At 41.0% G+C, this 15971-nt stretch overlaps 1 protein-coding gene across 8 annotated transcripts in view; it reads left to right on the top strand.

Annotated features, from left to right (window-relative positions):
- The window catches only part of CACNB4 (calcium voltage-gated channel auxiliary subunit beta 4), a 112429-nt gene that overhangs the window by 63731 nt on the left and 32727 nt on the right, over nucleotides 1-15971 (top strand). For 7 of the 8 annotated variants that reach the window (XR_012044406.1, XR_012044407.1, XM_072874901.1 and 4 more), the window contains 2 exons: nucleotides 11872-11991; nucleotides 12339-12461. Coding sequence is in view for 6 of the 8 variants with exons in the window: in XM_072874901.1 (XP_072731002.1) it covers nucleotides 11872-11991; nucleotides 12339-12461 (243 nt within the window). In the remaining 2 variants the exon portion in view is untranslated. Of the gene's footprint in view, nucleotides 1-11871; nucleotides 11992-12338; nucleotides 12462-14418; nucleotides 14522-15971 lie in introns of those variants that run through there. The other variant, XM_072874907.1, reaches the window with a different exon arrangement.

The raw sequence follows: 15971 nt of genomic DNA on the forward strand, positions 1-15971 counted from the left end.
TGTGGTAGACCACATATGGTAAACACAGATGCTTGTGTAGTTGGCAGTATGATTAAGTTTAGTTTGGGGGCAATATTTGTCTTTTTTTTTTTTTTTCCCTGAAGACTTACAGAACATTCTTGACTTCCTAATGTCTTATCAGGGACAGACGCAAAGCATCATCTTTCCAGAAGAGTTCATTTAGGATAACAGGTGCAATTTTATTAGCTGGTGTAGTATTATCAGGTGTCATAAAACCCAATAGTAGTCTCTTCCCCAGATCACTCAATACTTTCAAGAGCCAAAGTAATTAGAAAAAATAAAGCAGTGTCTCTATACTGTTGCAGCTTTAGTTTGGTGCCTTTTATCAATGAAAAAACCACCTTTTTTCTCTCCTGGGTCTTCTGAATGGGCTTTCATGAAAAAGAGGGACCAGCTGCAGATTGAAGCAAAATTCAGACTAGAGGTGTTCAGCTGCTGATTCAATCACGTCTGACTACAGGCAATTGGAATAAAACATAGATCAGAGCATTCCCAGACAGGTCTTTGCTCTTTTATGGTTGAACAAAAAAACGGAGTTTGAAAGGTTTGTGTATTGTTCAAATTTCATAGTTCAGACACATTTTTGGAGAAAAAAAGTCTGAGCCTGTAGCTACCTATCTGGCTGTGATCTTCACCTTTCAGTTTTCTTGGAGATTGCAGAAAAAGTGCTTTGGGTGTTACTTTGTGTGGGAAGATCTGAATTGAAACTCTTTTTTGGAGGGGGAGAAAAATCCTCACCCCAAAATAAAAACGATTAACTTGGAGGGAGGCATATAAAAAGGATAAGCAGATATTCATGTCTATTGTTGTCCAGTTCTACTGTGAATGCCATAGGCAGACACATTGCAGATTGTGGCAGCCCCCTGTCGTGAATATTTCAGGTTAGAGATGTCCTAGAGACAATCTTTGTTTCTTTCCTTGGGACAGAGTGCTCCAAGGCTTAGTGGCAAGGGAGACCTGGCCAGGGCTTGCCCTGGAGCCAAATGATTTAACTGCAGTTAACCAGTGGCTGGAGGGACTCATACCAGGACTTACTGCTGTTTCCCGGGATGGGTTGTAACTCCCAGCGAGGCAGTGCTGGGACACAACTTGGCTCAGTCCTGGTGCAGGTGCTTGCAGGGACTTAGGTTTCACGGCAGTAGTCAGAGGAACCTGATGTGCTTTGCTGAGTAAGAGGATGGATGTAGGCATGTGCTTAATTGCTTTGCTGAATAATAGGCCAAAATGATAGAGCAACTAAGAACTGTTCTTGTGAAGGGGACTGGGTAACTTTTGGTACCCTCGTCTGTTTTATGTAGTTGTTCCCAGCAGAGGTGAGATAGCTGGAGCAGTTGGACTAGTGCCACCATGTGTTTAACAACTTACTTATTACTAATACTAATGTGTAAATGCATTTTTATGGTCGGGAGAATGGAAACACTCATGGACAAACTAGTGAAACATTCTGTCCATCTTTATACTTCAAGTAGTTTAGGCTGTCCTTTTTGCTACTAAAACATCTAAGCTTTGTCTTGACCAATTAGCATTTGAGGTTCCGACAAAGGCAAAACAACATTTGAGTTTGCAGTTATTTATAACATAAGAAATTACATCTGCCAAAATGTGAAAAGGCAAAGTTTGAATATGTTAGTTGTTCTAATGACTGCTATCTCAGGCTTCTTTTGTAGTCTACATAGATCTTTAAACTGTAGACCTTTTCCATGTGTAACACCTAGTGAATGTATACCTGTAATGCGTGTCAGGCAAAATCTTGTACATCTTGCATGTTCATTTGAACATTACAGGAAAAGATGTAGTATTTTGGCAGTAAATGTATATACTACTAGTACTTTTTTTTAAACCAAATTTCTTAGATGTAAAAACACAATCTGTGCTGAACTGAAGTCAGCTTGAGAAAGGAGATGTGACTGCAAGATTTTAAATTCAGGGGAAAAAAGAGATCATGAAAAGAAATGTTAGAACAATTGCCCTATTTTCTAATAATTAGTATTCACAAAGAAAAAACGTGTTCTAACTACCTAGTAATTTCCAAATTGCTGAGACACCTAATGAGTTGTCTTAAATAAATTTACCAAACATATAGAAGGAAATAATTACTGAGCATGTAAGTCTGAAATCACAACTCAATGCAAAATGGTTATGCAGCTGGCTTGTGTGTTTGTCAGTTATTCAGCAAGAAAATGATTTGGTTGGGAACTGAACCTTGTCCTGTTTGGACTTTCAATGGCACAGTCACATTGTCTCTTAGATGTGAATTTGTGAAAAAGTCCTACTAAAATGCTTTCCTACAGCTCTGCTGGACCTTGTTATTTAACATTGCAACAGCTGTAACAGATTTTGTAATTCTAGAGGGATATTAATAATTCTAGAGGATATTAAAAGCAAAATAGGGGCTGTGCTTCCAATGTAATCTCTGCACCTCATTCTGCAAAGCCTTTACACGTGGGAATAACCCCTTTGGTTTCATTAGTGCAAAGGGTTGCTCCTCCTGCCTTCAGCTCCCACAGAACTCTCACTCCAGCACTTAGGGTAGGACCTCTCTGCAGTGTTTTACTGGGGTGGTTGTTCTCACACACACAGATTTTTCTGTCCCCGACTTTGACTGCAGCATAGTAATGTTTTCATGCCAAATGAATAGATACCCACTGGTTTGTATTTGCCTGTTAATTACATCACCTGCCCAGTAATTAAATTTAGCTGCCTGCCCTGAGCGCTGAGACCAGGTGAGCACCAACTATGGTCAACAGTAGTGGCCACTGTTGTTTAAATTCTGGGGTTTTTTAAAGCCCACAAGTTTTGGTTCCTGTTTTCTTGTAAAAATATGTTAGTACTTATCCTCTATAGCACCTGTCTTTATGGCATACTTACAGTAGTAACCTCAGTGAGTTAAACTACATTTTCAGGTGGTGGGAACAATACAGATACTATGACTAGCTTGTGTAGAGGCTAATCCTGTGCAGAGGGACTGCAGGATGCGCCCGGACCAGTGAGACGGTTTATGTTGGGTCTTGGAGTGAACTGCATCTGCAAGGAACAGGTCTTCTGTTTGTTGTTTTTTTTTTTTAAATGAAAGCATCATTCCTTGAATGCACGTGGCATATGGCAGCATATGGCCCTGCAGCGATCACTGTGCCTATTTGTTCTCCTTTTGCTTTGTCAAGAACTTTGTCAAGTTCCTGGGAACTTGTTAAGGAGGTACATAGCCTCATGTGCGATGTGCATTGACCTCAATTCTCGCTGAAAGTTGCAGAGGACTGAGGACTCAGTCTTTTTTCAAGTTGAGGCTTCAGTTCTTGATGAATACCTGTTGTGTGAAAGGGAGGTAGAGGATGGGCTAATGTAACCTTCCTGCTATGAAATCAGTCTTCCTTCTCTGGGTAGCTACTTAGGTTTTTGGCTACTTCCGCTGTCAGAGTGCCAGGAGACCTCGGCCCCAGTCAGGGACAGAGCTATCGTCTGGAGTTAAATAGGCTTTAGGATATATCTTCTGTTTCTGAGCAGTGCTGATGTCCCGAATCACGCTGAAGTCTAAGCAGGCTGTTGCTCAGTATTGAAGATGGGAGCATAAATGATTATGTGGGGTTTTATTATTCTTTTTAAAGTGAATGAATGAGTAGAGCAGTGACTGCAGTGGAAAAGAAGTGACAAAGCGATGAAGAAAAACTATCTAATAATAGTAATAATAACAAGAAACAAATCTTGAGTTGCTTAAACCTTGCAATATATGGCAAATGGAAAGAGCCACCTCTCTGACAGAGTTATATTGACCTGCGTATGCTGTTCTGGTAGTAAAGGAGTCTTCTCTCATTATTTCCATGCACATACCTGCCAAGTTCAGAGGTATTGTATATAAGTAGTTTGAAAGACCTATATGACAACGTAACTTGAATAAATAATTCTCTCTAAATACATATCCTGAAAAATAGCCAGCGATTTTTGTCGTACGGAAAACATTACTCTTACAGACAAGATGTGGTTGCCAAAGGCAGGCTTTACCTGTGCCCTGGGTAGGTTGGTGCTGGGGTAAGAGAGGACTGTGGATGGGCAGGGACGGTCACTCCTGGCTTGCACAAGGAGCACAAGGTGTTGCTCTAAGCTGAGCTTTGGCCTCCTCTTCTGGCCAGGGCTCAGCATGGAGTGGATTACACCAGGGGTTTTGAGCTTTCTGTTCTGGTTTGGGAGGGTGAAATCTTGGAATTTCATCTATGCAGCAGGCAGAATGCTTCCTACCTGCTTTTGTACAGAATACTGTTGGTTACAGTCCTCACGCAGATAACTTGTTATCATGAGACATACTGAATGCAGCTAGAACAAAAATGGTACTGGTTTAGAATGAACTCTTCCCTCTTTTGCTCAGGTAAACTGAGCAATCGTGCCTGGTGTGGGTTGGAATATGGTTTGGCTTGAGAGCAAGGGTTACTTTGCTGTTTTCTATGTTTCAGCCTAAGACTGAATTTCTTGGAAAGTTAACAAAGTATCTGAAAGCAGCCCCTTCTGGTAGTAGCCTAGCCGTGACTGATAACCATGTGGCATGCGAGCCCCCCCGCCAGCCCATTCCAGGAGCACTGTATTTCATGTGCAGGTCTCTGAGCAGAGGTTTCAGCAGCTGGAGGAGCTACGAGCGCTGAAGTGCCCAATTAATCATGAATGTCTCTATTTAATGGGAAGAAGTGCCTTCTGATTCGTGCAAAGCAAAGCTCCTAAAAAGTTCAAGCCCCATGATAATATGTATTTAATCCAGCCAAAGTGACTAGTAGTAGTCAGTCTCTCCATGATTCCATGTCTTAGCCAACAAATGAAATTTCAGCTTCTCTGCATGCAAGTTTAACGTTTCCTGGCAGTGCTGTTACAACAGCACAAGTCCTAAATGTGGTACTTCCCTGCTTTTGTGGGAATTGGAGGTAGGGGAGAGATCCATAAGTTCCAGTGTCCCATTTTATGTAAGGACATTTAAATGAGCTGGATATAAAGGACACATCAAGATTGCACCCAGAAGTCTACTTTTGATGCTTTGATTCTTGGTAACATGGTTAGTTAAAAAAAAAAAAAACAGCAACAAAACCAACTGCAGAAAGCCAGATCCACTGTATTGTCCCTCTCCTCCAGGGTACGTAGGAATCTGCGGTTCCTCCCAACCTGTGCGGTTCTGATTCTGCCGTACAGTGTCAACATAATGCAGCAGAATCGGCGTGGAATAAACTGCAACATAAGTTTCCATATCTGTGTATCCATCTGTAAATGTAAATTTTTCTTTTACTAATTATTACGCAAGTCTCAGGCTTCCTGTGCATCAGGGCTTCTGTGTGCTAGCCCTCAGTGGGGATTTTGCTGGCTTGTCCCCAACCTCGCAGAGACAGGAATGTGACAACGCAGGCAGAGTGCGAAAAACAGCGTGTAGGAGAAAGTTGCCTTGTGCTTTACAAGGTCATGTTTGTCTGTTTCCAATATAAACCAGCTAAACAATGATGAGCAATCCTGTTTTGTACAGTATTGCTCTCTTAAACCTCCATTGTGCTGTATGTGTGCTCACACACTTCGTTGCCTGCTAGAAAATTTTTAGTTGAGGTCCTGACTGGTTTAAAAGCATTGGCGCAACCTCTGGTTCCGCTCTTTGCTCTGCTGTGTAACCTCTGTGTTCAGCATCAGGACAGGATCTTTGGGGCCTTTGCGCACTGTGTCTTGCCGGAGGTGAAACTGCCTCGAGCGTCTGAAAACCTGTAGGGAAGCTTGAAGGTACCAAGTGGGATTCCTGTTGTGGGGAGGAACTAAGAGAAGGCACAGGAGGAGAGACGGACAGGGTGAGACAGGAGGGATCTGTTTTCCCCTGAAGTATTTCATGCTGTCCCTAGCTCTGGTATTATTCAAACTCCAGCAAACCATTCAAAATAATTGCCTGCCTCAAGGTGTGCTGCCACTCCTGATACTTTGTCATTTTAAAGTGCTATGGATTTTCAAAGTGAACTCTCTGTTATTGCAAAGACATTTTTCATGTTCTCAGCTGAAAACAACGTGTGCGTATGAACACAGATACTAGGGCTTTCCTCTTCAGTGGCATGTATGCTTTATTAACCATAGTGATTGCCATGTGTGCTGAATGTCTGCTTGTTCCTGGATAGAGAGATGTGCTCAAAATGCCTGTAGCTAGTCCTTCTGTAGGAGAAGGATGCCTGCAATTAGACAATGCTGCCCTGTTGTCTTGCTTAATGGATAAGGCAGAAGCTTTTTCTCTGAGCAGGGTACGTTTTCAGAAATGCTTTCTGGGTTGTGATGGACTCTGCAGCACCCTAAATCTTTTCAAAAGAGACTGCATGTCATCTGGCTTATTGGAGCTCCTAATGGATTGATGCTTTAATTGCACAGGCTATATGAGAGAGTATTACAAGTTATGGCTGGTTAGAGAGCAATTCGGATCTGTATATTTATGGCAGTTGGGAAAAAAAAATATTTGCAACCTCACTGAAGTCTTTATTTTTTTTTTCCCCTTCTGAAACCATAACAACTAAAGGTTGATATTTTCTTCTGCTCTTTCCTTCAGCAAGCAGGAAGGCTGGACCTGCTGGCTGTTTGTAGTGTCCAGGAGGAGGATGCACATGAACTTTTCCTCCCTAAACAGGCTGGGGCATAGAAGCACTGTGTTCACTAGGAATATTTTGTTACCCTTTCCAGTCATCCAGCCACCGCAGCACATATCTTTCAGCAGTCTCAAGTGAGCAAGTCACCAGTCAGTGAGCAAGAGGCACTGGTGATTTACCACTATTTTGTAGTTGCTGAATAAACAAACACACTGTTCTTTCTTCTTTACCCTTTTTTCCCCTAGCAGTTTTGGGATTGCTTCAAACCTCAATGTTTTTATCAAAGCTGAATTATACTAATTGATGAGAGAGGAAAATGAATGAGGGAGAAAATAAATAATAAATTGCAAGAAAAATGAATTCACAGAAGCCCAAAGTAAAAAGGCTGTGAAATATGAAACAAGTCTTTCATTGCCTTGAATAATATAATTATCTAACAAAGCCTGTTTCCTTCAAATTGTCAAATCTGTTGTGCACTTGAACTCATTGCATATGCTCCCGCTTCACAAAGTTCCTGTATCTTCCAGGGGGTCGTGAGGATGAGGTTGGGTAATAGTTAGCATGATAATTGGTCCTTGAATATTATGTGAAACTGTGGACATATGCAATATGCCCCCAATTATCAGCTTGCTGCTGTAAGCAATATGAAAATAAAGAAATGAAAGGGTCTTTTTGGTAAAGTTTTGGTGTACCGGAAAAGATGAGGAGTGCCTTCTTTCCTCTTTCTTCTCCTCTCACTTCCCTAAGACTACTAACATAATTTGGTTTTCATTGTGTGGTCAGGCAGTCAGTTATACTTTCCCAGCTGTGACAAGAGCACGGATGCATCATAGTATTCAGTATTATCACATCTATTACAATTTCAACAAATATAAGCTGTCAGTCCAGAACTTCATTGCACTTGGTGCTGTACAGACACAAGTGTTCATGTTGGCTTGTTGCACAATATTCTGTCAATATTGCAGTCAATATTCTGATCTTCAAACAAAAATTTTAAACAGAACTGAAAATTGAATACAAGAAGTGATGCTTTTGTCTGTGCATGGTTTTAAAAAATAGTCAAAAGCTGGACTTCTGAGGATAACAAGGCTTATTTTTAATTTATGGACTGCTTGTGTTACAGTAGGTCCTGGAAGCCTTAATCAGATTCTGCGTCCCATTTTGTGAGTAGAAGTCGCTGCTGCCAGGGGTCCAGTGTAACTACAAATGCACCTTGGCTGGTGAACGCAGAGTGCAGAAATCAAGGGTGGTGTTAACAGAAGCATGAGAGATGACGGGGAAGTCAGTGAGATGGCTTGCAAGGGTAAATGTGCATACCCGGTAGCACTGTGTAGTCTTGCTCAGCGTGGGGCAGTGATGGAGCTGAGAAAAGTAAACCTTAATCTTGCTTGGTCTTCTGCTCTGACCAAATGTGGACACTCGCGTTCCTTGGCCCGTGCTTATGGTATGTTACAGAATGCCAATTTTCATTACTTACCTTGGACTGCTTTTTCTGTCCATCTTGCCACTATTTGCAGAATCGTGCCTTGTTTTCAGTGTGATGCTGCAGTTCAGCATCCCATGAGTCACAGTCCTGGGGCTGCATCTTTCAGATAAGCCACTTGCTATTTGGCATAACTTGCAAGAGAAGGGATCATGCGGATGTGATTGTACCAATCCGTATCATTTGGCATACAGGCAGTGATTAGCATTGAAGCCTGGGGTAGCCTTGCAGTATCAGCTGCTTTGGTTAAGACTACTTTGTTCTGACAGCATTAAATAGGTCAGTGCTCAGACATATACCACTAAAAGCCAGTATGGGAAATGGTGCATCCAGCATAGGTATCTATTTCTATTAAATTGCCTTACAAAGCTACACTGAATCATATCCAGAGGCCTTGAATAAATATATAGATGTGAGCCTGTGCACTTTTTGTTCACCATTCCCCCATACAGATTATTTCTGCAGTCCACCTATGTGTGTGGTGCTGATATCTGTCCTCTCAGTGACATATTCTGTGCCTTGTTCTTGTATACCTTTCAGTACACAGAAAATTAAGGGGAAAATGACATGCTCAGAGAGCACATGGGTGAGGAACAGTGTCTGCTACTCTTAATGACAGCAGTAGTGGCTTTGTCTCGGGCTTCAGGCATGCCAGGATGTGGTGCGTTCCTGTTGCAGTTTGTTATGCCAGGTAGGACTAAAATCTTGGAAAGAAGCCCATTCCTACTGCAGTATATTATTTGTATTTATTATTATGCCTTTTGATTTATTATTTGGAGAGCGTGAATACTTTTCCTTCTTCCTTTCTGCTTCTATTGAAGCTTTGTTGTCCGTAAGTAAAAAATGTGATGATCAGCAGCTATAAAGCATTTTGTATCTTCAGAATGTTTAGTGGACAATAAACAATAAGCTGTTCTTCTCTACCACAAAGTTGGTCTGTCTTTGCAACTCCTGGTCTGGGATTTTTTTTTATTTTTATTTTTTTTTCTTTTTTTCATTGCTTTGAACAATGCAGGCTGTGGTATGGAGGAGAGGCTATAATTTTAGGACTAGAATATTTGACCATATAAATTCAGTCTCCCACTGATAGACTTCCCCTTCAGCTGCTGAACAGAGATGTAGGTTGGAAGAGTAGGCTAGGCAGGGGGTCTCCTGCTACCCATTTCACCTAGGTGTGATGAGTTGGCATGCTTTGCACTCTCGCCTTTGATCAGGGAAGAAATGTTCTTATGCCTCTGTTGGTGACGCATTTGGTAGCCAAAGATTTAATCTTGCCCCCAAGGTGGGGAGAGAGGAATAACTGGCAGCCACTGAGCAGCCCGAGAGGTGTCTTTGGTGCAGGCCTAGCCAAGTGCTGTGGCTGGTGAGTTCCCTGGTCTCTGCTACATCCCGAAGGAAGCAGAAGGAAGAGCAGCATGTCTAGCTTCCGAGCTAGGAAAAACTTGTGCTGCTGCCAGCAGCTACTGCTAGTTTTCAGCCTGTTGATGTTAGACTTGTTCCAGCGTAGGACCCCAAACGCGTGGGTCTGTGCAGAGGCCCGGCTGCTGGGAGGCACGCTGCCCTTTCCAGCTCACCTTGGTGCATGGGGTGCGGGGTGGCTGGCTGTCCTGGGAAGGAATTTTTCTGGTCTGTTAAGGTCATAGCTGTGTGTTAGCTCATGTTAGGTGAATCCTGTTCTTGACATAGAGGAAATCTGCCCTCCCTAGTGACAGCACCATGCTTATGGCCAAGTTATGAGTATGTAACAAGAAGAGAGCATATGCTCATCAGTGGTTCATTGCCAAAAGTCTTCTAATGGATATGTATTCACATCAATATTTAAGAATATGTTAGTTTACATGGAGAGTAAGAGTATTGACTTCTATGGTAGATTACACAGAATATGTGTCCCTGTGCTGCAAGTTATAAATCAGTTTAAGGAAAAAAAATTTGAAAGACATAATGCTGTAGAATGGCTCTTTTGGAACATGTATAGAGTTACGGATTTTGGAGCTCTACAGAGATATAAATACATAGAAATGTATGTCTTCAGTTTGTTGCTAGAAATGTGATGACTTAGAAACTATTTGCTACACTGGTTATATAATACAATACAGCATATGTAGTCCAGCGCATTACTCCTTTCCCTCATTTAAAAACAGAAATAGTGTCTCTCAGCAGTGGTCAGACATTGCCATATATTCCTGCTACTGAGTACAGTACTGGGGCCGGATCCTTCTGCAGCTCTGCGTTATCCTGATCCTTTTGAAGTTCTCTTTTTTTTTTTTTTTTATGATAGTGTTTTTGTGTAGTTATTTTTCCTAAGACATGCAAAATATGTAGGTTAAAAAGTTAGACTACAGTGCAAACTATATGAGGCTCTTTATGTTAAACTGTATATACTGATTTCTGTGGCAGCCTTTACCAGCCCAGCTGAGTGCTGTGATACAGAACCTGGGGAGTGTGTGATTGCTGCATGTCACCTGCAGCCAGGGCAGAGCGTCGGGCTGGGGAGGGTGAAATGCAGACCTCTCCTGGGCTGGAGCAGACTAACGACCCAACCACAAATTAAGCAAATGCTGTATTGAACAGAACAGGATTCTGCAAGGTTGGAGTCTGGCTTAAGCAAAGACAATTGTTCACCAGGCAGACATATTAATTTATTAGTAAAAATTCCATTTGCTTGGGAAATGGCTCAATAAGGGACATATATTTCCTGTTCAACATTTACCTTGGGTGGAAAGTTAGACCTAGACTTCAGGATTTTGAGATCTTTGTAGGAGTTTCCTCCTATCGTGAAAATTTACTTCACCTTTGTATGAATGCCCAGTCATACACACCCCCATCAGTGGTGCTCCTTGAAGTCTAGGTTCAAGTCCTAGTCTTGCTAGGCTTCTGAATCAGGTGTGTGTTTGAGGTTTTGGAGAGAGGGGGATTGGTATTTCAGCTTCATCATGAGTAAACATTCCCTTTACCTTGCCTTGCCTTGCCTTGCCTTACCTTGCCTTGCAAGATTAAACCCCTGTCTTTCAGTTGGCTCCACACAAACATAAAGATCAGCTGTGTAGGATGCTGGAGTCAGGTTGCTTTATAAGAAGAAGAGAGGAGCCACTGCATACTTCAGATGTTGCCAGGCTTCCTGAACGAAGTCTCAGACAAAAAAATCTAACTGTGGCAGTACCTTATTTCCTCCTTTATAGGCTGTTGCATTCTGCTGCTGCTTGTATGTACTGTTTTCGTTTCATATCCTTGTATAGCTTTTATGTTGCTCTGTTGAGTAGCTTTTAATAATGTGACTTTTGTCACTTTTTTTTTCCCCCTCTTGAAGCACAGAACAAAGCTTTATGTGAGTGGCACCCAGGGCAGGGAGGGAAGTACTTACACAATGGTACTGTATTTACAGGGAGGGGTGATTCTAACCAAGCTTTATAATACCTTAATTATATTTGATGTGACCTAGCCCTTGATGATCTTGAATCTAAGGTTGTCAAGCAGGATTTAAATATTATGAAGATTTGTGGACAGTGCCCACAACTGAGCTGTATTTCACTGTGTCAGTAAGAAAGTGAAGAGATTCTGTGAAAGAGAGGAGAGAGGTTTTTCTTGGGTTTTTTGTCTTTGGCTTAGTGCACCTGATCGGTAAAGCCAGATTGTTTCTCTGCTAAATTCTGCAGATTTTTTGTGCTAGCAACACTATGTAAAATTCACTCAAAGACATTAAGAAACAAATATTTAAAAAGTATTTTATGAATCTGACTGAAGAGTGGGGTTCTATTTCTTACCTATGTTTTCTTAGTGACATGAATTTAATTTCAGGGCTCAGCAGATTCGTACACAAGCAGACCCTCAGACTCTGATGTCTCTTTGGAAGAAGATAGGGAAGCAATCCGCCAAGAAAGAGAACAACAAGCAGCTATACAACTTGAAAGGGCGAAGGTGTGTTCTTTTGAACTTTAATAATAACTAAGTTATGTGGCACTTATCTTTTGCCTAGTGTTAAAATTCACACTGTTGGTTTATGATGATGATGATGCTGTCTTTTGAAATAGTTTGGCAATTGAGTCAAATTATCTGCAGACAAGATGTTTGGGGGAATATAGTGTAAATATTCTCATATAAATGGAGATCTTCTCTAGTGAGCTGAACTCTGCTGGCTTGTGTGAAATCATTAGGTCTGAATTTTGATGTATTTGGCAAATGTCCTCTGCTAGGTTTTTGGTAATTTGATACAGTTCTGGATTCAGAACATTTCCACCGTATGTGATGTGTGTTTCTATTTCTAGTCCAAACCAGTAGCGTTTGCTGTTAAGACTAACGTGAGTTACTGTGGAGCTCTGGATGAAGATGTTCCTGTCCCAAGCACTGCCATCTCTTTTGATGCCAAGGACTTCCTACACATTAAAGAGGTAAAACCAAGAAATAGTAAAAGGGAATGTGAAAGGGGATCTTTTTACATGCCGAGGACTATGATTTGAACAGTTGGGGCTGAGCCATACTAGATTAAAAAGAGAGCCAAGAGCCAAGTGGAGGCAGGAGAGCAGAGCACATCTGTCTGATTAGCGATGATGTGGTGGTACTTCAGCCTTTTCGGAGTTCCGGAACCCTAGGGTGGTTATCTTGCACTTTTTTAACGCTTGATGTTACCGACTTGTTGTTGGATTTTTACAGGAAGGAAACAACATCTTGCTATAGTTTAAATACCCTTCAACATGGTAGATTCAGATTCTTTTTATCAAATGAAGTTTGTGATGGATCAGAGATTATGTAATAGAAAGGGATTCTATTGATCAGAAAGTGGAGTAGCACCAGGTTACACTAGGTCTTCATAAAGCACCAGCTAGGCTTGTAAGGGAGGAAATAAGACTTAGAATAGTAGAATAAAAAAAGAAAATACTGAAGAGGACAGATAAAAAAATAAGGAAAAAGGAATGGGAATAAATGGGCCCTGAGTATGGCTTTGGTAGAGAAAAATACATTTTATTGCATGTTGAGCATATTTTCTGCAATTCTGTATCTGAAGTGAGCCCTCCAAATTTGCATAAACCCCTGTCGTTTTGTAGATTTGTACATAGGCTTGCAGCTTGCAAAAACATTTTTTCATCTCTGCATTCTGGGTTTATTTTAGGGTGTTCAGTACTCATTTATCTCTTTCTTTGAACATGTGTCCGTCATCGCTTCAGAGCACTGATCTCCCTTAGACTGAGCACATTTAGGAGGAAAACATCTGCTTCTGCACCTCTAGAGGCAGAGGTTGGTGGTAGAACAGGGGGTTTTGCTTTAAATTCTTTCTCCCTGAGAAGTACACAGGAGAGGCAGTTGAACCCCTTATTCCATTTTCTCCATTTGCTGCAAACAGAGGGAAGTTTGATTTGGATTTTTTTGTTTCTTTTGTGTGTTTTTTTTTTTTTAATATTTGTGTGGAACAGTGCTTAAACCCCTGCTGAGGAAGTGGAGCACTGAATCTGAATCTGCTTATCTCTGCATGCAGAATTGATTGCCCCTCCTCTTCGTTCCCCAAGAATGTGTTCTGTTCTGTCTAGCACCGCACCCGAACTCCCTTGATGTACGCCACTTTCTAAACCTGCTTCCCATCAGGAAAAGCTCCTTTGCTAGCACTCAAAGTTGAATGCAGACAGCTGCATCCATTACAGCACTCAGATTGCTTTCTCAGCTACTTTCCCCAGTGTTTTCCCACCCACACCAGAAATGTACCCTACCTGACATACTATCTTTCTAGTGTACGTTGTCCTGTGTAACCATTAAGGTAACTGTGCATCACCATTAAAACAAGTATTTGATCTTGGCTTTCCTAGGATGTGGCTACCTTTATTGTCAGGCCAGTGATTGAATTTAATGTACTAAGCTCCTATTGTGCTGCCCTGTTCATTTTTCCAGAGAAGTGTCCCAAGTCCATGTCTTGGCATTCTGTGAGTTTTCTTCCAAGATCTAAATGGCCAGGATCGCATTGCCACTAAACTGTAAGCCGCCTGGCTTACTGGTATTTGTCAGCTCTGCTAAGGGTTTAGCATAGTTTCCTTGTTAACGCTGAAACCTTCAGCTTGCCTGAAGCTGTGGCTGTAACTCAGTAGGATTTCAGGAATGGTTCCCCATGCTGGAGTCTAGCTGCATGGAAAAAGGCTTTGCAGAATTTATTTTTCAATGATCTGACAGGCTTGCTTGGGCTAGAACAAGCATGGTTCCAGATTTTAGAATAATGCTAAACTAGGTAAGAAGTAAGGTCACCCTGCTGACAGGATGAAACATCAGCAGTAACTGATGAGTTGCTATATTGAGAATGTGTCCTGTATGTCTCATCTGTGTCCTACAAGACTATACATTATGTGCTTACTTAAAAGATGAAGTGGCAACAATTACTGACAATGCAGAAGAAATCATGGGCATGGCAACCAATAGGAATGAACTGTAGTCCTCCCACATGCTGAATGCGAAGAATAACATATGGGAGGTAATGACCTAATGCAAATAGCCCTGCATTCCTTGCGGCATTGTTATCATTCGTATTGTTCAGATATTCTCAGCATAACACTGACTCTGATCTCATGTCTAGGGGCATCACTCAGAGGTCCATGACCTGCTAATGGAAGAAAGGTTCTCATGTTCAAGCCATACATTTAGAACCAAAATAGAATGGGTAATGCTCATGGGATTCAGGTTTTACAGTGATTTATATCCATTGATTGATTTCACTCATTTACAACAGCACAATGCTAGATCCTGAAGGATTTGTCTGTTTTAAAGAATGCAAATAGTTCTGTCGACTTAAGCATAAGCAACATATTTAAAATTAAGCTTTGCTTACTGACATTGTCCAAATCAGGGTCATAACAGCATGAAGAATAGATACGTAAAACATTGAAATGATAAAATAATGGAACCTCTTGCATAAATAACAGCTATATAAAGAGGACAGATTTTCAAGATGAGGGTATATGGATTGCATTTCCCCTAGCTGTATATGTTAATATTTGTGTATATGTGTGGGTTAATAAATAGGCTAATTTATTTTTCAAAGATATTGAGGCTCTGTATTTTCAGAGACTTCAGTTAGGCACTGTTGTACCTTTGACAACTAGGACATGGTATTTATGTGTTCCTGCAAGAACTTAAGTGCTTGAGAATATGGAGCCAAGAGAACTAATGATTTTTAAGAGGAGATTTCTGTGATAACTTTTTCCTCAAGGCACGCAAACAGAATTGGTATACTCGTGCTGGTTTTAATGACTTGAAGGTCTGTTGTGAAAAGTAATGTTTCATTTGAACACTGAAGTACCTAATGAAGCATAGCAGGGTATAAGGTTTTCAGATATTTTTCTTCAAAAGCTGTGCTGGCAGCCAGCTACAACAAATCCTTTTCCACTTTGATATCCACTAATATCGTTTTTCATCTCTCCATCATTAAAGTTAGGCCAGACTTTCACTAATGCAGAAAAATGTATGTTACTAAAGGTTAATGATAAAATTAAATTTTATATGTTCAGGTGTATATTAAAGTTTCTTCCTAAAGGTGAATTTTTCTTCAGCTGTCATAAATTTAAAAGTGTATGCCTCCAAATAGTTTAGCTACTTCTAGGCAGCAGCACTATAAAAACCTAATTTGTAGGGAGGTGTCACAACTTTGGTTAGAGCTCTGCCATAGCATTAACCAGATACGGTTTTAGTTCATTGCTGGATCTGATAACTTTTCTATGTTGTCTTGGATAAGTTGGTCTTTATTTTGGTTTCTAGAATGGCGTTTGTAGACCTTTTCCACCACACAAGGTTTTTGCAAAGGGATAACACGGTAATAACATCTGTACAGGTACCTGGAAAGGAGGAAGGAAAAATGGCAGTGGTGGTGGTGGCGATCTTTGGTGTAGACCATTAAATTTTAGAAGGAACCAATAATGATGGTTTTG

This window comes from Ciconia boyciana, chromosome 10 (assembly GCF_034638445.1).
Source record: "Ciconia boyciana chromosome 10, ASM3463844v1, whole genome shotgun sequence".
In the NCBI taxonomy this organism is placed as follows: domain Eukaryota; kingdom Metazoa; phylum Chordata; class Aves; order Ciconiiformes; family Ciconiidae; genus Ciconia; species Ciconia boyciana.